This window comes from Syngnathus typhle, linkage group LG7, assembly GCF_033458585.1.
Source record: "Syngnathus typhle isolate RoL2023-S1 ecotype Sweden linkage group LG7, RoL_Styp_1.0, whole genome shotgun sequence".
Taxonomy (NCBI): Eukaryota; Metazoa; Chordata; class Actinopteri; order Syngnathiformes; family Syngnathidae; genus Syngnathus; species Syngnathus typhle.
Window position 1 is genome coordinate 16250328 of NC_083744.1, and position 25805 is coordinate 16276132.

At 42.7% G+C, this 25805-nt stretch overlaps 3 protein-coding genes and 1 non-coding gene across 15 annotated transcripts in view; all 4 read left to right on the forward strand.

Moving 5' to 3' along the window:
- Positions 1-91: 91 nt before the first annotated feature.
- On the forward strand, positions 92-2052 carry rps13 (ribosomal protein S13). The gene is made up of 6 exons (XM_061284132.1): positions 92-178; positions 623-671; positions 1096-1174; positions 1366-1535; positions 1606-1706; positions 1980-2052. The coding sequence occupies exons 1-6, from the start codon at positions 156-158 to the stop codon at positions 2011-2013; spliced, it is 456 nt and encodes a 151-aa protein (XP_061140116.1). The 5' UTR covers positions 92-155; the 3' UTR covers positions 2014-2052.
- Positions 1750-1881, forward strand: LOC133157682 (small nucleolar RNA SNORA19). Its single transcript, XR_009715087.1, has one exon. It is a non-coding gene; the product is annotated as a small nucleolar RNA SNORA19 (small nucleolar RNA).
- Positions 2053-2746: 694 nt separating the features above from the next.
- Positions 2747-5737, forward strand: ppp1r15b (protein phosphatase 1, regulatory subunit 15B). The gene is made up of 3 exons (XM_061283889.1): positions 2747-3174; positions 3798-4675; positions 5039-5737. The coding sequence occupies exons 1-3, from the start codon at positions 3021-3023 to the stop codon at positions 5258-5260; spliced, it is 1254 nt and encodes a 417-aa protein (XP_061139873.1). The 5' UTR covers positions 2747-3020; the 3' UTR covers positions 5261-5737.
- Positions 5738-8251: 2514 nt separating this feature from the next.
- Positions 8252-25805, forward strand: part of plekha7a (pleckstrin homology domain containing, family A member 7a) — a 36776-nt gene continuing 19222 nt past the window's right edge. For 7 of the 12 annotated variants that reach the window (XM_061282728.1, XM_061282731.1, XM_061282733.1 and 4 more), the window contains exons 1-4: positions 8252-8402; positions 8748-8942; positions 9090-9166; positions 9272-9329. In XM_061282728.1, coding sequence (XP_061138712.1) covers positions 8860-8942; positions 9090-9166; positions 9272-9329 — 218 coding nt within the window. In that variant the 5' untranslated portion in view covers positions 8252-8402; positions 8748-8859. Of the gene's footprint in view, positions 8520-8747; positions 8943-9089; positions 9167-9271; positions 9330-13106; positions 13278-17653; positions 18286-22884; positions 22950-25805 lie in introns of those variants that run through there. The other 5 variants (XM_061282742.1, XM_061282729.1, XM_061282736.1 and 2 more) reach the window with 5 other exon arrangements.

Sequence of the window (25805 nt, forward strand, 5' to 3'; positions counted from 1 at the left end):
TAAGGTGAGGAATTTAAAGTCAAATTCAACCCGAAAGATTTTTTTAACTAAATTGATTTTTTTGCGTCATTCTTTGCCCAATTGCGTCACATCCGGCGGAAACGCAAAGCCCCATTTTCTGTCTCGTGTGCGGCCTCTCTTCCTCTACCGCCATCATGGGTCGCATGCACGCTCCCGGGTAAACGCCGAGTTTTGCCTTTAAAGTTACTTTTTTTCCTTCACAGAATAACTCTGACGACTCGAAAGCGAATTTAAGCATGTAACGAGCGACAGTTGGCCAACGCAGACGCATTAAAACGGTTCTAGAAGCTCGAAAAAGGATGAAGCAGACGCGCCATTAGCCGTCTTTTAGCTTTGTGCTAGTTATAGTTAGCCGATGCTACTAGAACATTCAACGCTCAAATTGATCAACTTGATTTATGTGAAGCACACGACAGCACTAGTATACCTCTCTTTTACCGTAGTGTTAAAGATATCATGTCATGGGCTAAATCATAATTGTTGTCATAGTGTCGTTTAGAATAGTCTTCTCAAGTGAGCAGTTTATCCACGATGCTAGTCGAGCTAACGTGGAATTCTGCACAGTACATTGACAGTTAAATGTGTTTTCTTTCCCCGTTAGAAAGGGCTTGTCCCAGTCAGCTTTGCCGTACAGACGCAGTGTCCCAACCGTGAGTTCCACACTTTGGCATGCAAACGATTTGAATATTATATATCACGATTAAAGTAAAGGAACGTCAACACCAATATTGTCGACCACACAGCTTAATCGCCCAAGTCTTATTTCATTGATTTTAGGAGAACAAGTTGTTGCACATTTAATTTTATATTATATGCAAAAGTTGCAGCCTAATTGATGGATAAGTGAAAGAAAGATGTCTAAAAATAAAAAACTAGCAATGTGTTTACCAAAAATATTGAAATATAACTTTGGTAATCATTCTATGTAGCCAACGATAAACACAATTTATGTATTGAATAATTCTAATTGGTATGAATGGTAATAGCAGCGAATTTGTCACCACAAGCTACCATTTTAACCTGTTTGAGATGTGTGTAAAGTGCACGCTATAATACATTTTTCCCTTTTTACAGTGGCTGAAGCTGACATCCGATGACGTTAAAGATCAGATTTTCAAGCTGGCCAAAAAGGGCTTGACCCCCTCTCAGATTGGTAAATCAACTGGACATCGTTGCTTCGTTAATTTTAGCGCGCATAGTCATTGTTTTTATGGGAGCATTTAAATATTATTTCCGTGTATGTCAAACACAACATACAATGTTACAAATATGCAAACTGCTTTGTGGTAAATTACATTAATTAGCTTTTTTGCTGTGTGTTTTTCTCCCCTCCCATTTCCTTAGGTGTGATTCTGAGGGACTCCCACGGTGTGGCTCAGGTCCGTTTTGTCACGGGCAACAAGATCCTGAGGATTCTCAAGTCCAAGGGCCTGGCCCCTGACCTGCCCGAGGACCTGTACCACCTCATCAAGAAGGCCGTGGCCGTCAGGAAGCATCTGGAGAGAAACAGAAAGGTGCCGCATGCAAAAAAACGCTCGATTGTTCAATTCAGTTTTTGATTATTTTGTGTTTGTCATCGTACAGGACAAGGATGCCAAGTTCCGCCTGATTCTTATCGAGAGCCGAATCCACAGGCTGGCCCGCTACTACAAGACCAAGAGAGTTCTGGCCCCCAACTGGAAGTAGTACGTGTTCAGTCGCCTTTGGCTTTATTCTACATTGGAGTCGTGGCACAATTTCATTGTCCTGCTCTCCCTCATCTGGAGAGTTGTGATATTTCTCTTGTGCTAGAGTGAAACTTGGAGGTAAATTAGCAGAGCGGCTTGTTGTGTCACTTCTGCCAGTCCCCTTCGTACAAGATCAATTGTTCATATCAACGAATGAATGCATATTCAGAAGTGGATCTGGTTTTGTAAGCATTGTTTAACAACTCTTGTTTTGTTTCCTTCTGTTCGCAGTGAGTCTTCTACAGCTTCTGCTCTGGTGGCATAAAAGCTTTTTTTTCCAAATAAATGAAAGTTCAAATTTGAACCTACCTTTGTCCTTTTTTCATTTCTGTTCATTGAAATACATTTACTCAGCTCTGACATTTTATTGAAAGATCTTTGTGGAGTTGTTTTTTGTCACAAGACGGTGTGAACAGTGTTTGGGTGTTAGTAATGTGCGGTTATGACAAATGACTGTATTCTCCTATGACAACAGCCCAGCTTTTTTCTGGGGTTAAATTTCTAATGCCAACATCTAATTTTATCGCTGATTTCTTAGCCACAAGCTGAGTTCAGGGATTTGTCTACCTATTTACAAATATTGATTTGATTTTACACTCATTTTAAATTGTTTCTGCCTTTCATATTCTCAGCAATGTCCCAAGCAGCAGACCAACTCGGCTCTTGTGTCAAGGTCTTACATTATCTAATTCACAAACACGTACCGAACATTCATGTGATTTGGTACATGTGTAAATTCCCAACGGTAGTGTTTTCATTTCCAATTTCTTTTCTCTGTTGAGGATTTCCTACGCGTTCGGGAAATTACGTTTACTTTCGCTGCGTCCCTGTGACGTAGAAAAAAGAGGGCGGTACCATGTTATGATTTGACCGATACTCGTTCTGTCCAATCAGAATGCTGAATGACGTAGCACGACGAGTGAAAGATCAAAGAGGACCAAAGCCCGCCTTTGAATTTCTTGTTCTGTCCAATCACAGTGAAGTGTGATGTCATCCCTACGTATTAAAGTAAGATGATCACGACAGGGACTCACTCGCCACTACTAGAAGACGCAAGAGATATGACAATCGACAAAATGGAGACGCTACTACAACACGGGAAGGCTTGACCAAGAAAGAACAAGAAAAAAACATGGCGCTAATTTGGCAGAAAATGAAGAAGCGTCCGTGTAGTGACATTCATCTGTCGTTGACGCGGAGCCAGTTGGTCTTCGACGAAGAGTACCAGAATACGTGATTAGAGTTGTTGTTGTTTTTTTCTCCCCGTCCAAAATGTCTCCGGCAATGACTTCTGATCGGACAACAACCATGGAGAGGTTCGGCAACCGGGGAATGGCACTTTTGCCGTGGACCAAGCAGATGTTAACAGTGCTGTGGGGGCAACTCTGGATTATGGTTCGGGTCATCTACTGTACCTTCTTGTCTGGTAAGAAGAAAACAAAAACGTTCGACTTTTCAGCCGTCCACTCCAGCACGTCCGCGGTGCGTTCAGTGTATCCGCGGAAAATAGAGTGTTTTCCCGAGCTCTCGTTATTTAACTTTTTATTCTATTGTCTATCGATTCACTTCGCTCTGGTTTCTAACGACAAAGGAGTCCGGGACTCCCGAAAAACAGTTTATAGAAACCACATTGATGAGTTAATATTAGTTTTGGACCGTGGATTTTAAACAAGTGGTGAGTTTGGAATAGCTAACTTAACTCAGCTAGCTTAACTCAGACAATTCGTCATTTGACGTCTATTCTACTACTCAAATTTAAATTTGTTTTTATTTTTTTACCAATAAAAAATATATTTACGTGTATGACTAAAACTTATAAACATTAAGATGCGTATTACGCCACCGTGGAATGTTACTTTTGCAGTTGAGAAAATATGATGCAATACATCCATTTTAAATGATTTATTACATTATAGCTGTTCCAAGTTTAATGATTGTTTTGCCCCGAGAACAAAAAGCTCAGCTGATTTTTTTAAAAATGTGATTGCCAAGGATGCCATTTTTTAAATTTGATTTTCTGCTTTTTCCCCTTTTCGAAACTTCTTCCAGTTTTCCAAATGTTTCGCTTTGAGGTGCACTTCCGGATCACAGACGAGATGGGCCAGCACAACCCGACCGAGTCCTTCCTTTTCTCCTCGTTGTTTGACGGCGACGCCGGCATGATGGTGGGCCACCCCTCAGACCTCTGTGCCGACGACGGCGGCGGCGGCAAGGCTGAGACGCTGCTGTCAGGCCTGGCTCCCGACGACAGCGTCTACATGGGCTTCCACGGCGACTGGAACATCTTCTCGGCTTTTCCCAAGGAGGACGGCGACGCTGGCAAGTTTGACAGCCAGGAAAGCCAAGCCATGTGGGAGTCCGTGTCCACCACGTGCAACGACCATTACGACCTCTTTGTGAAAAAGTCCAAAGCTGATATGACGGGAGGCAAAGTCACGGAGGAAATGTCGGGCCTGAAGATGTGGGTCAGCCGCTCCGACAGCGACTCCAGTTGGTCCAGCTGGTCCAGCTCTGACGTGTCTGTCGCCGACTTGGAGGAGAACGAACGCCTTCTCGAGTTCTTCTCCAATTCCGACGACCCGTATAACCCCATGTGCTTCACCGCCTGCGCAGTCAGCGAAGCGCCGCTGCCCGTTTCAGCGGGCGGCGAGGGCGGCCTTGCCTCTTCCTCAGAGGACGAGCTTTGGAGGAGCCTCGGCCGAAAAGACGACCCTTACCACCCGCTCAATTTCCAGGCCCGTCTAAACCACCAGCAGCCTCAACATGTTCCGGAGCCTGAGAAAAACACTCCTGCTAAACACGCCACGCTCCGGAAACGTTGCCAACGTGACACGCAACCCGCTGACCGTGTCATACGGGTGCCATGGAAACGACCCGCTCGGAAATGTCAAACGCCCGATACACGCAGACCCGAAACCCCCCAAAAGGTACGAGATTACCCACACACACACACACACGTCATTTTTTTCGTCTCAAATCGGGGCGTGTCGTCAATGGAATGGGAGGCGTGTGCGCAGTGCGCCAACGACTTGTTTATCGGTCGGCGTGTTGTCATGTGGACCGTTCACGTGACTCCAGCGAGTCATCTGAGACTTGTTGCCAGCTCGCAACATGGATTGCATCACAGCCACACAATCAACACAACATTAACACAGCAGCTCCACACAAGACTTAATTAATAGATGTCAATACTGTTGAACACACTTTAATCATGTGGATTCAAATATATGTGGATATATATATAAAAAATGCTGACTGACGTGTTTTTGTTGTTTGTGTTTCTCCTATAGCGTGAGGTCCGCTTCTCTCCGGTGGTAGAGGTTCACGTGATGCGGGCGTGGCGCTTTGCCGCCGCCGCCTCCCGTAAAGGACCTTGGGAGGAGATGGCTCGGGACCGTGAGCGCTTTCGGCGCCGCGTGGGAGAGCTGGAGCGAGTGGTCGGGTACTGCTTGGAACCCGCACACCGCGCCAAGATGCGTGTGTACGTCGAAACCCACACGAACCAAGGATGATTTTTTTTTTGCTTGCAGTGAATATATATTTTGTTTTATTCATGGGATTGTTGTTGACATTTCACAACATTATACCTCAGAATTTTTTTTCTCGATAGTTTAGTGTTTATTATTGCACTGACTGACACTTTGTGATGGTAACTCCAGCATTTTCATTTGTTGCCTTGCATTGGGACCTAGTAGGAAAATCACTGTTTTGTTTATACTGAATGTACAGCAGCACATTAGATGCCAGGAAAAACAGGAATGGCTTGATTGACGTTCGAAATATTTATTGACGATGAGGTGCGAGTTTATTTTTATTTATCCCTCAACTATTATAACTTGATGTTTTTCCAGTATCATTTTGTATTGTCTTAACAAAATAGAAGACTTTTGGTAATGCTGTGACTTTGGATGTCGATTATTACTCATACTGATTGTTTTAACTGGTAATAACAAAAAAAAATGACATCAATAAAAAAATAAGATAATCAATTTTGAGTTTGTTTATTGGTGACTGAGTAGCCTCTGGAGTTTTTTTTTTAATTTCTAAATGAACCAACCAAAATGTTTCCACCAAGAAACTAATTATTTCTCGAAAGCCCGTACATCTTGTCTCATGTAAGACTGTCGTAAGACAACAGCGCGTATGATGAAATGACGTCCCTAGGGGGCGCAATCAATTAGCAACACACACATGCAGTGATCCTAATTGGTTGTTGCTGACACACAGCAAGGCGGTTCCTATTAATATGAATCATGTTGACATTGGGTATTGTTCATATGTTGATGCACTTAATTATGAATGCAAATAAAACGTCAAACGACACTTCCATTTTGGCTCCACTCTGGTTGCTAGGCAACCATCGACGGCGTGGAAAGGATTGCAGGAGATTGCAGCACATGTGGATGATAACGATGGTGATCATGAAGATGATGATGATGAAGATCTGCTCTTTCGCTCAACCTCAAGGGTGGCAATTAGCTGATGATGCAACCTGACTGCAGCACGCTAAGCTGCTTCATTCAAGGGTAAGACACATATCGGAGTTGCTAGGTGCGTAAACCCTCAAAAAAGTTCCAAGAATGCGAGAGACCTAAAAGGTACAGAAAATCTGCCATTTTAGTTTGAAATCGCTATTTTACATTCATTTTGTTCATTTTCACTATTTCAGAATTTGTGGATGAATTCTGCCCTCAAACCAGTTTCACATAGCAACAGGAAATTTGGTTGGAGCGTCTATAGTGACTAGACTCACTAAATATTCTCAAGAAGACACGGGGAGGTTGTTATTTTGATTTTAAGCAGCTATTTTAGGGTGACATTGATTTCCAACGCTCCATCACAGGTTTAAGTGCATGTCAGATAAGATTGTTTTGAGTTTCGAGCTGTCATGATGGACCTTGTCGCCCTCATGTGGTCAAGATATGTACTGCGCCATGCGTCGTCAACAATCAGTATCTCCCACGTTGCGGTATAAAGACCACCTATAGAGGGCGACAAAGCAACATAAATATTCTAGAGATTTGCTTTACATTCAAATAAATGATGTGATTTTATAATATAGGATATAATATACAGTACATGACATTGATGTATTATATATATTATAATATATATATACCTTTAGGTCATATTTGTGCAAAATGTTACTTATTGTGCTGATTGTTTGCAGCAGCGGTTGACGAGTGCACTGCGTCATGCTGTTTTGAAGACTTGAAAGTTTGTGCTGAGGTTGTTGAAATGGAAGCCGAAGGAAAGGGAGCTCGAGTGAGGCCTGCGAACAGCAGTCAGTTGAAACATGGCGCTCAGCCATGCATTATTTAGCCTTCATTTGCACAAGACAAGACACAAATGTGTGGCGGCGGCGCTCACATCGTGCCAGAACGATGTTTTTAGGTTTAGGTGTGATCTTTACTCTCACTGTTTACTCAAAAATAATACGTAAAATGCTCGAAAATATATTAAAAACAACAACATAATATTCATCTTAATTTTTATTAAAAATAATACGTAAAATGCTGAACAAAAAAATGTATAAAGCATAATATTCATCTTGTGCCAGAACGATGTTTTTAGGTGTAGGTGTCATCTTTACTCTCACAGTTTACTCAAAAATAATACGTAAAATGCTCGAAAATATATTTTAAAAAAATAACCGTAATATTCATTTTAATTTTTATTAAAAATAATTCGTATTCTAACGGCGACAATTTCTTTCACCACAACGTGGCAGTAAAAGTGTTATGCTTGACTTCACCTGAAGGTGATAAACATGATTTATCGTTGCAAGTTTGCCTCGCCTCTTTCCTCATCTAACTTCAAACAATGTGAATGTTTGGCTGACGTATTGGTGCACTTTTGCCCCCCTGGCTGTGTGTGCACAAAAGGACCCTCAGTGTTTGTAGTGAGAGGAGGAGGGAGGTGTTTGAAATCCATCTCTGTAATCCTGCACCTTGTATGTGTTTGTGTGCAGAGGCGGAGCTAGGATTTTTTTCTTTTCCCACCAGCCCTGAAAAAAAATCTTCAAAAAAGACTGATAAAGAGATAAAAATCCCACCGAATTGATAAAATACCCGAAATTCAATTATACCTAGGAGGTTCGAGCATATTTCAAAGGGAGGCAGTGCCCCCTCGGCCCACCCTCTAGCTCCGCCAGTGAGTCTCCTTTTCCCACCACTGTTGCAAATACCGGCTGGGTTATTTTGAGATTATCATTCCAGGTTGCTCCACAGTGTAACCTACACGCGTTCTCACGACTATAGCAGTTGGCCCCCACTGCTTTCCATTATCCTTTCTTCCTGGGGAACATTTTATCTGTCCACGCAAATACTCTGCAAACCCAAGAGAGACCCAACCTCTGCGCCCTTTCCTTAACCTGCCTCGTCGGGAGGTGTTTTCCGAAAAAAAGTTCTGCCAAGCAAAAGCACTTTTGAGATAAGCACACAGACTTGGAAAAATGTGCTCACTCTTGGGACGGGGCCAGAATGTTGTTGTTTTTTCCATCACACGGAGAATGAACGTGTTGGAAAAGGAGTGTTTTTCTTAACAGCGGATTTGAAAATGACAGGGCGGCAGCGGGTGTTGTCACAAGCACGCCACCACACGCCTCATCCAGGATGCAAAAGGAGATTCCGATGAACTCTGCGTTCCTGACAGGTGACTGTGAACGCATCGTGTACATAGTGTGTGTCCGTTTGCGTGTCATAATAAACGGCTGGCGGAGCGATGACGCGTTTGCAGCATGCAGACGTCAAAACAACAAGCAACAGAATCGTACGTAAAAGTTGAATTTTGAAAAGGTGTTTACAGGCTGCAGTTCTGATCCAAGCCAGAGACGCAGATGTGATTAAAATAAAAAATATATTCATCCGACTCACAAACATGTTTGCGAATTATTTTTCAGAATAAATCATTTCTCATAACAAAAAAAAAAGCGGTTTAAGTTTCAAAAGTGACGTTCCGCATAAGCTCTGAGTCATCAGCGCCCTCTCCCGCATACAGTTGGCTGATGTCCGCCTCTCGACGGCGTCCCTGAAGGCAGCGCTGGCCCGTGCTGAGTGATCGCGTCTCTCCGGGGAGACTCAGCCGAGAGATGAGCTAGGACAAGCGGATCATGGCGGCACCTCTGGGCCGGGACTCCCTGCCCGAACACTGGACGTACGGTGTGTGCGGGGACGGGAGGGTCTTCTTCATCAAGTGAGTCAGCCCCCTTCCGTTTCTTTTCGCCTATTTTTGCGCTTGGCTTCGGCGTAACAGGTGGTTTTTCCACCCCTCCCCATCCTCTTCTCTCGCCACCTTCCTCCACCCCTCTTCCGCGCGTTCGTGCGTCCGTCCGGGAACAAGCGACCAAACACGGGAGACCACCTGGCTGCACCCCCGCTCCTCCGAGCCGGTCAACTCGGGACATATGATCCGCTCAGGTAAGCTAGCAACGCCTCGGTTCCTTTAGCCTCGGTTGGCCCGGTTCTTGTCAACACGACTCGGCGTTTTCAACTTTCAAGTTTTTTTTATTTCATTTTTTTTAGACTTGCCCAAAGGATGGGAGGAAGGCTTCACGGATGAAGGTGCGAGCTACTTTATCGAGTAAGTAGGAAATGAAAGTTTTTTTTCGAAGTGTTCATGAACGCGTCACCTGTATGAAGTTAGCGTCGCTTGAAAGTAATGGCTGCCGTTCGTTAAGCCACAAGCACATGTGGTTGCTACGAGAACACTCCGGGACAATTCATTAGGAACAGACCTGGATTTGCATTTCATGTGGCTATAATGTATTTTGCGTGGAATAATATATTAATATTTCCTCAAGAGTTTCGATCTAGGCTTGCTGATATTTTTATCGTATTTTAAGATTTTTGCATATTTTTCTCAGGTAAATGTTTTTGTTTTTTTCACCTAATATTTTTATTTTCAACAATTTTGGCAATGATTTTTTTTGGTAATATTTTGTGATTTTTCCATTTAAATGTTTTTGTCCAAACTGTTGTCACCCAAATTGTTTTGTTTTCCTTCCAATACACTTTCATTTCATCTTTCAGAACCATTTTCAAAAGTTGAGGTAAACTTTTTTTTTCTTTCCACATGTTGTGGCCAGGGAGCGTAAACGACAAGAAGAAATGCTATCAAACTTCCCCACAGTGGGACAGATATGTCAATATCTACTTTAAAAGGATCTGTCATGTTTTTTAGTGAAAAGCGATCTGAGCTTTTTTTTTTTTTGCATAAAATATGCCGCAGGGGATGTTTTGCCTGTCGCTTCTGTCACGGTAGGCGACTTGCATCTTTTGAATACCGACATACTTGTGCGCTAAGGCAACCAAATATTATCGTCAAGGTAGAGAAATGAGACTCAAAACACTGTTGACACGCTGCAGCAAGAGTTAAGTCAATACCTTGCTTGCAGTGTCAATTCCAACCGAGGATAATTTAATTAGTGCTTTATTGCATTGTTTTATTACACAGTTTCGTGTTAACCTGTTTATTTAACCTATTTGCGTTTCGTTTTAGTCCTTTATTAATTCTCAGTGCTTATTGGATCTGTTGTGGCCAATTTATTTCCATTCAATATCATTTAAATGAAGCTCTTGAAATGGATGGCCGTAGTGTCTGTAAGATTGTGGCCAACTATTTTTTATTTGTTAGATATTTGTAGTGTGTTCAAGTGAATTTAACATTTTGGATTATTATCCTTTATTAATCTCATTTTAATGCAACTCCTGTGTTTAGATGTGCCAAATGGCGAGGTCACTTTTAGTATAGCCTCAATAAAGTAATATTTTTTTTTTTTTTAGCACCCCCATCGCAAGTGGCACAGTCGTGCTGTGCTGATAAATATGGTGACATAATGTTTGTCTGCCCGACGGCTATTTGCTGGCATATTTATCCCGCCGGGTGAAGTTTACTTTGCCTGGACTTGTTGAATAACCGCTCTGACTTGTGGACTCAATGTGGTGCGTTCGAACTCAAAGAAGGTCGACTTGATTTGTCATACAATGAATGAAGTGTGTACTGAATGAGCATCCGAAGAGAGCCAACACAAAGGATTCGTCATCGAGATTCCCCGAAAAAGCAAAGTGGACTACTTCGGATTTGTTCAGGTTTAAAATGAATTGGGGAAGAGGCCGAGAAAGATGAATATTTTGTTCTGTAAGAAAAAAAAAACGTTTGAGGTTTTGGTATTATGGCGTTGACTGAAAAGTTTTAGCAGATTTTTTTCCCGGGGTAGCTGGGGCAAGGTGTTAAAGTTCCAGAACATTGGCTCGGTTGCCGGTGTTGAATTTTTAACGAGCAATATCGACTCGTGGGCAGTTTTATTTGTCACACGTTGCCCTCACGACTCATCCGGCAGACTTCGACCTTACGTAGTCAATTAATAACCAGCTTGGCCGACATGTCAGGTATGGAGCAGGATGAACGGCGTGGATCATTAATAGATTTTTAACCCGACGGCCAGTTAAGGATTTTGAAAAAGGCCAAATACTTTTTGAGGGCTTTTTTGAGTGCAAGTGTTCAAGCTGACATTTAAATCCAGTGATCATAGGGTGTCCAAAAAACCTGAATGCTAGGAATTTCTTTTTAGAAGTCAGGAAGAAAAGGAAAAGTCTTTTAATATAATGCAAATGTCAAGGTGAGTTGAGAGAGACAATGACTCCCACTTGACTCACTGCGTTCTGACTCAAGTCTCGAAGTAGCACCAAAGGCTAATGTTTTATCTGCAGCTGTGTGTATACGTGAAAGTGTGTGTGTGTGTCACAACACTTTGTTTTTATCGCTTCTTAATGGGAAACAAAAGAAGCTAAGCTCTCCATTTTTCTTATCAAAACAGAATTTTCTTGTTTTCCCTAACAAATGCAAAGAAGCCTCACTAATCATAATAAGAATGAATCCTATTCCTACTTTGATTTAGTGTTTTAATATATTAAAGTCAGAATTCTAATGTTAGATGAATCCTAAAATGTATACCCCGAAAAATGGACTTTTTCAAAAAAGTATCCCTAAAGCATCAAAAAACCTTGGAATTTTCGTCGCTCAATAGTGAAATAAAAACTCAAAATATTTAACAAAAGGTGGACAAAAAAGGTGGGGTTTCTTTGTATATTTGTAAAAAAAAAAAAAAAAAAGCCTTGAATATCATAACAAAATTTGAAATTCTCTTTGTTCAATGGCAAAGCAAGAGCTCTAATGATTACGAACAAGATCTGACACAGACCGTTAATTAAAAAAAAAAAAAAAAGTGCTTCAAACATCAAACGGAACTTTGAAATGTCTGCGCTGTATTGTCGGCGGAAGAGCACAATACATTTTAAACCTGATGTAACACAAGTCCTCCGAAAGCTACAGTATGTCCCAAAATTGCTCTAATTAGCAAATGGGCAAAGTGACAACCACAATGATCTTGTACAAGATGGACCCCAAAAAGCAGTACAATTTTCTCCAGCTAGCTTCTCTTTCAGTTTCACGCTTGAACTACAATGAGGCTAATTGAGATGGAAGCAGGTTAATTAGCAAGATTAGCAAGAAAATAGCCACCAAACAATTGTGTTATTTTCAGAGGCTCTCATTAGATGTTTCACTGCCTAGCTTTGTGTGTCTTTGAAGTTAGCCTGAAAATAAAATGTCCTGAATATTTAACCTGGCCCTCAGGCGGCAGGATTAATCCTCGAGACCTCGCGGAGGATCTGATTTAAACTCGGGGAGCTTGACTGCTAGTTATTCAAAGTACTCCTTTCGGTATAATCGTTCTAAAACCTCCGGCCATTATTCGAGAAAAGCTTCGGGGAGGACGCGTATGAAATCATCGAGAGACTATCCGACCTTTGTACCGCGTTTGGCTCGGAATAAAATGTCAGTTCTGCACATCGGTCTGCACGCTGGCATTTCTTTCATACCCCCACGGTCAAAATGTCAACACGGAACTGTAGAACATCTGGCTCTGCTTACCTGCAACACAAAAACAACTTGCTATTTCCTCTCATGGTGGCTGCTAGCTTTACAGACAATATCACAGATTTGACCAAAAAAGGACGGGTGGGGAAATACAAGCAACAGCAGAGACAGGTCAGAAAATGTGTTAACAAGGCGGCCATTTTCTCCGAACAAAAACAACCGAGCAGCTTGATTTGTCTGGGACTGGAAATCGCGGTGGGTGTCCGTCTGTGTCCAACCCGGAGCAAAGGAGGCCTCACACAATGGAGCGATTGAGGGGACAAACAACAAGACGGTTGAGACCATGTCAAAGCCGGCCCCCTTGGAAGAGACAATCGCCTTTGTGTCAGCAGAACCACATAGGCGAGGTTGCCAGGTCACCAAAACGTTTTTTTGTTTCCACCACGGGGTTAGTTAGGAAGCCGAGCTAGGCGTTTTTTGTCGTCGCTAATCATCCGGCGTGGAAGTTCGAGCAAGGATGGGGACTTGCTGCAGCCGGAAGCCGATCCATGAAGGCGGGCTCAAGTCGGTTCCCGTCAAACGCCGCGTTATCTTTGCTATGACCGACGAGCATCGGGAACTCCCCGCGAGGAATCTGTTCCGTGATTCGAGGTAATGTGAAGTAACGTAGAAATGGACGTGATGTTTTGTTTGGTGGAAATGGAAATCTTGTGCCAGTTGATGGGACAAGTTGTTTGACTCGTCTTGTGTTCCAGCTGTTTCTCCCTGGGGGGGGGGATGCAGTCAGTTATTTCGAAGAGCGACGGAGCCGATCATAACGAGACAACTTTAATAATTGCCGCCACGTCTCCTGGCAGTTCGTCACGTTCCGCGCCACCGTCCAAACCGGCGGAGGAAAATGGATTTCGTCCAAAGAGCAGCGGAGTTTTTCCCGTTACTTACATTTGTCTCTCGTATGGATTTTTCTCCTTCACGGTTGCTGCTTTATTGACATAAAGCCACCGGAATTAACTTCTCCAATTGCCGAGCACATTTTTCACGCGGGGGTACCTAATGTGGCTACCGGGGGTTGTTTGGAACACGCGCACGTTGACGAACAATTATTTTTTTGTCTGGGCCTGCTTTTTAATCAGATTTGTTTTTGTGAGAGTGACGCAAGCGGTAAAAAGCAGTCCATTAAAATGTAGTTAAGAGGCACCTGATGGAGCCAACCGATTCCACGTAGCATCCTGCCAGTTTGTATTTCTGCAGGTGGTAGCCGAGCTATTATTGGGGCATTTATGTTTTGAAATATGAGCCAAATTTTGAGAGCACTTGACAGCGAGGACAAGTTCGGTAGATGGTGAGCAATTCTTCAAAAAAGAAAGTTCAAGCCACTTCCGGTTGAAGTTTACGGTCAATTAAAACAGAAATCAAAGAACACTTTTTGTAGTTGGAAAAAAACCCCATGTAACTTTGCTTTAAAGCCTGTTAGCTTAATGCTAACAGATACTGGGAAACACCATTTGGTTGTGATCTTCATTCAAACGTATTCATTCATCTCAGGAGGCGGCCATTTTGCAGAGTACCACTTGTCGACTGAATATGACATCACAGTTGCTCAGATAATGACCAATCACGGCTCAGCTTACTAAAGTCACGTGACTTAACTCACGAAATAAGCAAAAACGAGGTGTAAAGTTAAATACTAAAGGATTAATTAGTCATGTATTTTATTCATTATACTTGTATAGTTTTGATTAATTAAGAAGAATTGGTTATCTAAACTTCATTCTGCCAAACATTGGCGTTACAAGGATGCCACTTTTTCCCCCCTTAGAGAAAATGTGATCCGAAGTTGTTTTTCGGACTGAATCAACACGACGGACATTATGCGGCGGTCGCGCAGATGAGACGATCTCATTACGATAAAAGCGCCAGCGTTGCAATTTGGGCGCCGCACTTATCTGTCGCCTCTATTTGCGCAACCCGCCGCAGTCGTTCCTCTTTTTAATATTCCATTGCTATTTACTGCCGCCGGAGTCCAATTTGTTGCTCGCAGAATCGTTATTAGCTTTGTTCCGTCTCTGCGACCCGGGCTCGCCTCGCATAGAAAACGGGCCTCATCAAATGTTATACGTGAAGGAGTGAAAGGGAGTTTTCACCTGTGACACAGGTGGCTGTGCTACTTTTATATTGGACACAGATGCTAGCGGCGCATTGTGTGGTCAGGGGTTGCTCTTTATTATTTTTTGAGCTGGGACACATCCTAATGGAGGTAGAAGCTTGTTCTGGAAATAGAAACAGGTCCACAAATTGCTCCGTGCGTAATCCTTTTCTAATCTTCACGTCGTGTTGTGAGTGTGGAATAACACCGACTGTTGACGTATTCATAACAGATGCTAAAATATGCTAATCGACACGTCCTCTAATATCCCCTTCAGTATTTTCTTTACTACATAATTAAATGACTCAAAAGAGACTTGCCCAGAGGTGCCAGAAGCTCATTTGGAGTCTGGTTCTTGCGAATCAAACAAGAACTGACCCAGAACCGGCTGGACCCAGTCCCATAAGAAGAATAAGATTTGGTTTTAATTGTCGTGTCAGATTTTAGTGGTGAAGATGAAACAGTGTGGTGATGCCCCCAAGGCGCAGACTTGGAAGCGTATTAATAGCACAGCTTTTGTGTGTGCACGTGTGTGTTTGTGTGGATGAGAATCGGGTTCAACAGAGCCTGCAGGCATATGAACACACACACACACCCCTCTATGGGCTTAATAACTGGTTGGGAATATGATTGATGATCAGGTTCTCCACAGGAAGGTGTCCCACCAGGCAGTGACGGAAGGAAAAAGAGGAAACGAGGAAGGAAAGTGTTGAATGGGGTTTTAGATTTGATTCAGGGCTCCTAAAGTGAAAAAAAAAGAAAAGATCCTGAACAGGATAATCAAAAAGCAAAAATGGATGTAAGATAGTGGCTTAAGTGCATCTTGGAGTAATTGAGGCCAAATGAAGGTTGACGTCGCCGAGCGTAGGCTGGAACGGTGTGACCTCGAGCGCTGAGGTGTGTCGGGCGAGGGGGCGGCTCTAAGAGATCCAACGGGTCCCGTAAGCCCGAGCTCAAGTTGCACTCCTGCTGCCGTGAGGCTTGTGGATAAGAGGCTGGGTTCTCTTGTGTTTTCCAAGCCAGATTAGAATTATATTTCCAGATCAAAACAAACAGCAGGCTGTGCACTCTTTCTTTTTCCATCCCTTCCAATCTCTTGTCTTGCTGTTTCCTCCCAGATGACAATTGCTTTTTCTTCACTTTCTGGGTGACTGTGATGTGACTAGCCAATTACCGAGCCCTTCACCTCGCCTCTGCTGTGACTATATATTTTTACCCCGAGTGCAGATCTTATATTTCTATATAGTCTTTACATATGGAGTGCCAAAACGTTTCTGCTCAAGGGCCACATTTGAGTTTCAAATAGGACAGATGGGCCAGGTTGTTGTTGTGGATGTCGTTTGCAAATGTTTGTAAAGTGCGTGAACAGGAGGCAGGCAACAAAAGGTCTGTGACAGTTTGGTTGTAAGACACAGAGGAGTTGCTGCGGGAGTGTTTGCATTGTCACCGGCTGTTTTTTAATTTCATTTTAGTTGATTATTTTTGGGGCTGGATATCTGAACGTCATTATCTTGTGCTGTATTAATGTAAAAGAAGAAAAATCAGCTGACTTTTTAAAAATGATTTTAAATGATATGTCTGATTAATTGGTCAGACCTTACTTGTTATTATTAACATTATATATCATTATATATTATTGATTATTATTGAATATTATGATTATTATGATGATGGTTATTATTAATATATATTATTATTATGATTATTATTAATATATATTATATTTATTATGAATATTATTATTGTTATTATAGATAATCATATATTATATATTATTCTTATGTATAATTAATTATATATCATTATATATATTATATATATATATTTATATATATTATGATTATCATTATTATTATTAGCATGAGCTGACTGGGGTCAAGAGGCGGGGCTTAATCTGGGCTGCTCATTAGTCAATCACAGAGAATCCCATTAGCTAATCGAATTATTATACAGCCATTACACTTTTAATCTTGCGCATCCCTAGGGCACGCCGCTTTAGGAAGGCCCAATCTAATGTAAGGGTTATTGCTGCTCCGAGAATGTAAACAGCCTTCTGCCAGGTGTAGGACTGTGCCAGGTCACCTTTGCTCGCTCCAAGAATGGCGGGCGCACACCTGGATTTAGCTCATCGGCCACCTGTCGCATGCTTAACTGGAAGGTCAGTTTGTTTGCATGCTGCATTTCGCTTTGACTCGCAAGGTTATTTGGGTCGTCCGATCAGATATTTTGGCACCCGAGTCACCTGATTTTGAGGATCTACCCATTCGTGATACCTCGGGAATATTTTAATCAAACATCCTTCCGACTCTCTCTAATCGGTCTACCAATCAAGTGACATCCTAAATGGTGGCGGCGGATTATGAATTAAACATTAAAGGAAATGAAAAGAGAACAAAGCAGTGGGAGGTGGAGTTGATAGAGAGAGAGAGAGCGAGAGAGCGAGAGAGTCAGAGAGAGAGAGAAAACCATGCCGGTTCATTTAAGCGGACTTTTAGGCACTGCTTGAAAAAATACTTTTGATAACAACCACGAGGAAGATGAAATGTACCGTCGCAACGCTCAAAGGTCAAATGACTTACAATTGACCCAATTTACGAGCTGAGAAATATTAAACTCCGCCTCTTTCTGCGGGAGCCGTGCAGCCTTTTGTCACGGTAAGAGTCAACGTCAATAACGTTTAAAAAAAAAAAGAAAAAAAGAAGAGGTTTCTGGCTTGCTTTTATTCTTTTTGCTGACCAAGCATTTATTGGGGTCTGTTCTGGACAGTTAGCTGATATTACGCAAGCTCGACAAGCAAGCTCAGGGTTTTGCGTTCAGGTGTCAAATGACACCTGAGTCACAATTTCGCTTCCTTCTCGCTCTCTCTCTCGTCCTTTCCCTCCCACAGCGGCGTGCATCCTGTCAGTGGTGCACGAGGCAGGAATCGGAAGGCAGGCTAGCTTTGTATACCTCCCTCTCTCTCCCTCTCCCTCTCTCTCTCTCTTCCCTCTCCACGTCCCACCTCTCCTCCTCCGGCTACAGACACTCGCTACTCTTTCTACGAGGCGGGAAAAGGCAGTACGAAACCAGCGGTCGCTTCTCTCGCTCTCTCTCAAAAGACGACCCAGACACAGATTTGGGATGAATTGTCGACATTCCGTGAACTTTGCGGGAGGGATGCGTGAGCATGGACGTCCGGCGGGGGTTGGCCTCAAAGACAGCTGTTTTGTCTGATTATTCTCGAGAGCCTCGGGGAGGAGGAAGATCTGACTCTTGGCGGGATTGCAACGGGAGCCTCTGATGTCATTCCTCACCTGGGGCGCTTGTCTGGGGTTCTGCTGAGTACTTCTTTGTGGGTCTGACTTCCATTCCAGGTGTGCAAGCCACTCGGTGATCTCATTTGACGAAGGTGAGATCACCTGAAATAGAAAAGCACACTTTTTGGACTTGAAATCAAATCATCATGTGGAATCAGTCGGGATACTGCAATCACATACCTCAACCTGGATATCCCTTCTACCATGCTCCTTGCAGGTATGCGACCTACAAACCCGCATTCCAAATTAGCTGTCATGCTGGGGGTATGTTTTAAATGGTTTCCAAAAAAACACTTAGCCACACCTGAGTTGGATGACAAGTTCACTTCTTAGTCTCACGTACTTCCAGATGATGTCGAAGACTTTCTGTAGAAGTTAGCAAAGCGAAAGAGACGCAAATTGTAGAACACACAAGTAAGATTTGTAAAAATGGAATCGAAATAGGGTTTTATTTGATGTGTGTACAAAATTTGGTGAGATTCGACCCTTGGAAAGTCAAGTCTAGAGTCTTGTTTTTGATTTTAAAAGGCTTGTATTCATCTGTGGTGTACCTCAGGTGTCTGTACTAGGGCATCACTCATTCTAACTTTGCATCTTTAATTTATCTGCGTTCATCTCGTGTGGTTTGGACAAAACGCAGAGGCGTTGTGAAGCTTTGTTCGAAAATTGAAACTACATCTGTACTCGACGCTAGCTCAAAGACCCCGCCCCCTCTTTGGCTCATCTGCATATTGTGCGTGTCGAGATGTTGACGTCAATTAGCTGCAGTATTACTCCTAAGGCGTTTTTGGCACATTTGAATACAAAAAGTTCTATTTGGAGAGAACATTGATATCCTTTGAATTGGTCATGGAGGTTATTTATGACGTATTTTCCACAAAACCTTGTGTCGAGCTGAAGCTCGTGTTAGGAAATAAATGTTTTGGATACAAATTGTGGTTGTTAGGCCTTGGTGAACTCTGATTCACCAAAATCGTCCTTGCTTGAATATTTTCATTGCAGTAGCAATTTTATTATTCATTGAGCGATGGTCACCCATAATATCATTTCTTGTATATATGAGATAAAAGTCTGATTAAATGTTGCCTGATTTAAATTATACTAGGTCACTCTGTGACTCGCGGTCAAACTGGTTATTCCACGCTTGTTAATTGTGCACTCAGCTCCAACCGAAATACTAAACTGGTTTTACCTGTGAACCAAAGTCGCCTCGAAAAAAAAAAAACACGTGTTGTGTGATGTAGTTTACGCAGCTGTTAGTCTTGCTTCCAACCTGCTCCTTCTATTCAGCTCCATTCCCCGAGGGAATGGCCGCCGACGAAGAGCAGACCCCTGCCCACGTCTGCCTCTATATCAGATACGGTCGCTAGCGGGGCGCTGTGACGCTGATTTATTGTCGCTATGTGTTATTCATGCAGCTCCGCAATGTCTTGAATTAGATTTCCCAAAAGGAAGACCTTAATTGGCTATAAAAGGGCCTCTTTATTCTCCAATCAGCTCTTCAAAATTCTGTCCTAGGTACGATTAACAAAAACAAGTTGCAAAGTCAAGAGTTATTTTTTTTTTTTTTGGGAGTGTTTGGAAAAAAAGCTGCTAGCTACAAGCTAATGTTCATGGTAGTAATGTTTATTGGGAAGTAATACTACATTTTGGTCATTTTTAGTGGATATTTTGAACTTAGTTGTGTTGTGGATATTTTTAATGGGATATCAAGTGACAAGTAAAGATTATTTATTGAAATCCCAGTGCTTATTTGTGAACAGCAGCGGAGGCGGTGTTGGTAGGCAGTGATCTTCGCTTCGGGGCGGAGGGAATTAGCCACGGAATGACTCACAGACTCGGACCGTCGAGCAGGTTACCGAAGTTTGCCCTCGTCTGAATAAATCGTCCAAAACGACTCAATCGTCATCGTTCCTATCGCAATCTACGGGGGCCACCATTTTCTGCGTTTAAGAAATTTGAGATACTGTAATTGTTGGACTATAAGTCGCACCGGAGTATAAGTCGCACCAGCCATACAATGCCCAAAAAAGTGAAAAAAAACATATATATGTACATAATTCGCTCCTGAGTATAAGTCGCCCCCCCACCCAAACTATGGAAAAAAACCACGACTTATAGTCCGAAAATTACGGTAGTTACTTGAAATGCTTCTGCTGTCTCATTTATACTTTTTTTTTTCTTTCTTTCTAAATAACTGTCCTTCAACTGATGCTTCAATGTCGCCGTGCTTTATTTGGATTTTTTTTTCCCCCCTCACCTGTGGCAGATACAAAAATCCCACCGAGGGACTTCCTGTTCACCTTCAAACTTATTCCAATGTTTTAATATTTTAAAAGATACAAAGTTGCACTAAAAACGTGGCCAATACTAATGCACTGCATATTTAAAATTGGAAGAAGTCTGCGGATGTTCCCTAACTCTCGTTTTCAGCCTGTTAGGCGGCGGCGGCAATAAGACGTCTGTCAGGCAATGATTGATGAGTCTCTTAAATATTTACAGTATGTGTGCGCATGGACGATACGCCGCTGAGTAATGTGTGTGACAGATGAAAGTCTTTCCAGTGCCGAATCGTTTACCACCTTCGCTGCCGCTACCGTCTGGGGGCAGGTCGGGAAATAAATGTATTTCGAAAAGGATGCTTAAAAAATTCAAATAAACGATGCTATGGTTAGCCAGCGTTTTTTTTGCCCCTTTCCTCTGGAGACATCAAGCTCCCAATTCTAGCAGACTTGTCATTCACTCTGGATCTTTTCTCCTATTCTTGATCTTGTTTGGAGGCCGCTGACACTTTGACAAGAGGTCCTCACGGAATTACACCCCGAAGGTCACGGTGGCAGGTCGCTCAGACGGAACATTCAGCATTCCTTGACACAAGACTTGTTTTTCCCTCACAGTGACATCTGACACTGAAGCTTTGACCAACTCTTTCAGATTTGGGCTGTATTAGTCGCACTGGCCACTAGTTGGCGCCAAATCATGACAGCCGTGTTACTGCAAGGTTTCAGTATCGGCCTACTCTTTATTTTGGCTAGATTTATTTATTTTTTTATAAATATTAAAAAAAACATTTTTTTTAAATCCATCTGTTTAATCTAGAGAGAACTATGTACTCATTTTGTATTAGCCAAATTTAGCTGTGATGGCTTTTAATCAGATGCTCTTTGTAATTCGGAAATCACTGTAATTAGTCATTTTTTCATAACACGTCCCCTTTCAAACATACTTAATTAGAGTTATTAATTACCCTGTCGTGCCGCCCATTATTAAAAAAACAAGCTGAAAATGCATTGCGCTTCGAAACAAAAAGTAATTTCAAAACACATTCAGTGGAGACTTTCTGCGGCGACTCTGTCATACGTCTCGGCGGCCTCAAAGGCGTCGAGTGAAAACAGTTTAATGGGCCAGAAGCATCCAAACACATTTGTGCCGCCCGTCTTCCCTGACGTGATTCCCGTCGCAACCTCCTAATGAAGCGTAGCATCTCGTTTCAATACGCCTCCTTTTCCCTCCGAGGTCCATAAAGCGCAGGACGACGACCGCTGTGTATGCTCAATTTCAGAACTGGAGCACGTAACCTAAAAATAGATATCATTTTTGACTTTCTCTTCTATGTTGTACAACTTTTCTATATTATGCACGGCTAGCTAATAAATAGTGCTGCATATTTGTGTGTCCCTAATGGGGAAGCTAATGTGTTTATTTTGGAAAGGCAAGTGATGAATGGAGATGAGTGGAGCTGCAAACTACATTTTTAAATCAGGGGGTCCCTCCTGCTGTGTTAATTCTATCATCTTTTTATCGGCGAGTATTTTCTAGTCAGACCGCAAAAAGCACCGTTACTCAGATAATCTTTGATTCTTGAGATTTTGCAAGGGTGTTTTACTACAAATTGTCTGCAGTCATATTAGCAAAGCCTTTAACATCACTCATGTCGTTTATTGCATAGCACCCGGATGATGAAATCGGAGGCGCCGGTGTGTATTTGTGTGACATCATAATGGAGCACTGCCGGCCACTAAACTTGTCATTTATCACCCGTTTGGGTGCTTTAGCCAGTCGTACCGGCAGCACATCCTCAAGGTCAATGCAGGGCAGATCCTGTCATTGTCCAAAGCTCTCAAGCCCACACACAATGAGGAGCTTAAAAAAAAATGGAGTCGGCTCGGGAAAGCACGTCGCACTCGCCGCCTCAGTAGCGCCGTGCAAACATTGACGCAATGTTGGAAACACGAAAACAAACTTTTACTCGAGACTTCCTGGAAATTGCAAAGGAAAATAAGGTCAAAAGGTTTTTCAAGCCCGAAGCGCTGGGTGGTGAAATCACTGTTTATTAAGATACTTCCAACTAATTAATCACCTTTTTGGACAATTTCCGACAAAGGAATCAGCTCAAATGAGTCCTAATTGTAACCACTTTTTGTGCACTTGATTTATGCACCCTTGAAGAGTTTGCTGGCTCAGGTCATGTGTGTTGCCACGTTGTTTAATCTGAATTTAGACCTTTTATTTGGTCGTGTCTTTGAAAGGGCGTGGACATTTGTGTCTTTAAAGTAGCTAGCATATCAACTGTGGCACAGCAAAAGCGATTTGCAATCAGTTGCTAGCTAGCTTGTGCTACGTAGCGAGCTTTTGTGGTTTCATCGGTGAGTGTTGCTTCATATGTGTGTATTAATGTGACTCTAGCGTGATATTTAATCATATTCGGTGATGTTTGCAACTAAGATTGGACTTAGGGCTGTTGCTAAATTTAGATAGCAATTGTGTGTGACGTATCTTTCCTCCGCTATTCTGTTATAGTTTATTCATTGTTGCCAGGAAGTGAATAAAGGAGCAAAGACGCATGATGGCAGGGTTTTTACGGCTACATCATCTCACGGGGTATGTATATGTCTTTGACCATTTTGAGATTGGCTATGAAAAAAGGGAATTTGAAAAAATTTGAGGATGGCTAAAACCAGTGAGTCACCCATCTCCTGATATTTAAGAGTGATTTTCAATCATTCAAATTTAATTTTCAATCATTCAAATTTAATTTTTCGATGTCCTTGAGACGTGCCTGATATTTGCCATTTTTTTTCTCCCCGCTATGTAAACTTTGGCTTTGATTCAGATCTTCGACACACACACAAATGTTGTCCTGTGAGGAGGACCTTTCAGGACACTGTGAAATGTTTTTGAATGTGAATGCGCTGTCGACGTGTCGTCTATTAGCATGCCAGGCTGTCAGTCGCCATGCCGACTGCTTCTTTTCCCTTCCTAAAAGCTCGACACAGACACACAAATAAACACGCACGCACAATATTTTGATGAGGCGTTGCTGGAAGTACTCTAATCTCATCCCAGCGCTGGACATGAAAGTAGGGGGGGCTTATTTAAAGCTATAGATGGTCTCATGGAGAAGTTACCATGGCAACAAGATGTCCTGAAACCTCTCAGGGGTCTGGTTGGGTGGGCGGGCGTTGAGGGCTACTTTTCCTCTGTCTTACGGCATGGTAATGCAAAGTAGTCGCGGCTCAGGCTGCTGTTTTCCGATGGAGCCTCGGACCGCCCGAACCGCCCCCACCTCCCCTCGCGCTCCCAAAACAAGACGCCAATGCGGAGACAATCAAGAAGGCTCATCAGCGCTGAAGAATTGTCACGGCGCTTCTCAGCGGCGCGACAATTAAGTGGCACTTTACAGCGTTGACCCAAGGTGGCAGGGCTGCAAAAAGAAAGAGCAGAGGAGACGACAGCAAGCAGAGTGGTCTTAAAAGATTCGAAAGGAGCAATAAAATAGCACCCCAGGGCAGGAACATTATTGATTCTTAGCAATAGCTTCTGAAACAAACTTCAGAGCCACTTATTGGTTCCTCGGTAAACCTGTATTAAGACTCGTGTGCTCAATCTTAATTTGTTGGAACCAATTTGAGCCGTTTTCCTAAATCCTCCCATCAATAAATGTTTGATGATATGTTTAGAAATTTGGTTAAAATGGTTAAGCGCCCGTATCTACCACGACCTCCAGATGACAGACCGGCCTTTAGTAATTATTGTATTTGTCTTCATTTGTTATTCCACCAGCACTGCCGCCGATGGGATTAAGTGTTAGCGGTCGCTAATGCCCGATTTACATGAATGAATTGGAATTAAGAACGTAATCCTCTGCCTCCCCTTTCACTTTGCATCATCCATCTCGCTCAACATAAAACCCATGTTGCAGCCGCTAATTAACACTCATTTCTTCTATTCAAAGAACGGCTTCATTTGAAACTGCTGTGGACGTATTATCGCATAGTCGGTGTGTCTCGCAGTTTCCACATCTGCATATTTATCTCACGGGGCTTCTTTTTGCTCCACCATTTGTCATTTGTCATCAAGCAGAGCGACGGAGCGTGTGAAGTGTTTACGGCGTGAGACGAGCTTTAACGCCTGTCTGGGTGTTTCCCCTCATTTGTTGTCAAGTTGACGCTTACGTTGTTGAGTCTCCGCAGACGGGAAGCGATGGTGCCATGACGGCAATATGCAAGCAGTGAATCTTCTTCATAGGCAGTGCTTAGCAAATTTATGAGACTAGCTGCAAGCATCACGATGCGCTTTAATACTTTAATGCTTTAATCATTTCTGTGAGCTTACCTAAGATTTTTTTCCTTGGGGGTGGTCGTGGAGGGTACAAGGATATCTCAGACGGTCTAATTTTACAAACTTTAATTCTTCAAAAATGCTGTCAAAATTCATATGTGCCCTATAGGGAAGAGGGAGGGAGTGCCCCTGCCGTCCCCCCCGTTAGCTCTGCCCGTGCTTTTGACCTACACTGTAATCATCAGACTGCAAATTGTGCATCTTGCCTTTCTGAACTTCTGGCGACTAATTTCTTTCAGTTTTCTCGAGTTGATTAGGAGAATAAGAAAATTTGAAATCTAAGTGCTGCTCACTTAAAGGTTTTTCTCATCATTAATAATTAGAAGCACTCCACAATTTGACAAGCATCCTTTTCAAAATGAGACATTATTATTATCGGCTTTTTGTATGCTTTGTTATTTTAACGGTGCAAACTTAAAACTGCAATCATGGATGTATTTTATATATCCTAAACCCCCTAATCAAATATTTGATGGATCCTAAAAAGCTTCTCACCGCTTTTCTCATGTGAAACCCGATCAAGAGAAGATGTCAGCAGCGAAGCAAATGTGTCAGCACCGTATGCTCGCTGGAATTCAATGACAGCTCAAGCCGGCTTGGAATTCAGCACGTTGACTCAATGTAGTGTGCGTGTGTGTGTATTTGCATACAACATTGCCTCTAGTTCTGAGCATGCCGGCGGAGAGTCGGCACATTTTCACGCGCGGAGGAATAGAGCCCTTAAAGTAACCACGCGGGCAAAAGGTAAACAACATGGCTGCTTCCTGTCAGGATTTATTTAGCAGCGGCATGGCAAGTGTGCATCTGGACGGATGTTCGTACGTCAAGAAGAAATGTCTTCTAATTATGAACTCTGAATGTGGATGGCTGAACGTGCACACGGAAATATTTTTAGATCTGTCAACTTTATAGGGTTCATTATTCTACCTACTGTACTTGTTCGAAACCAACTAATACACACACACAAGGTGGCGGAATGGGAATGACCTTGTCTCTCGCCACGCCGCTCCGCCTCGCTGCACTTCAAACCTTTAAATAGAGCGGGCCTTTGACTTGGAGAACACCCACTACCAGATAGCGTGAAACAAAAATGTCTGCCGCACATCCGGGTTTCTG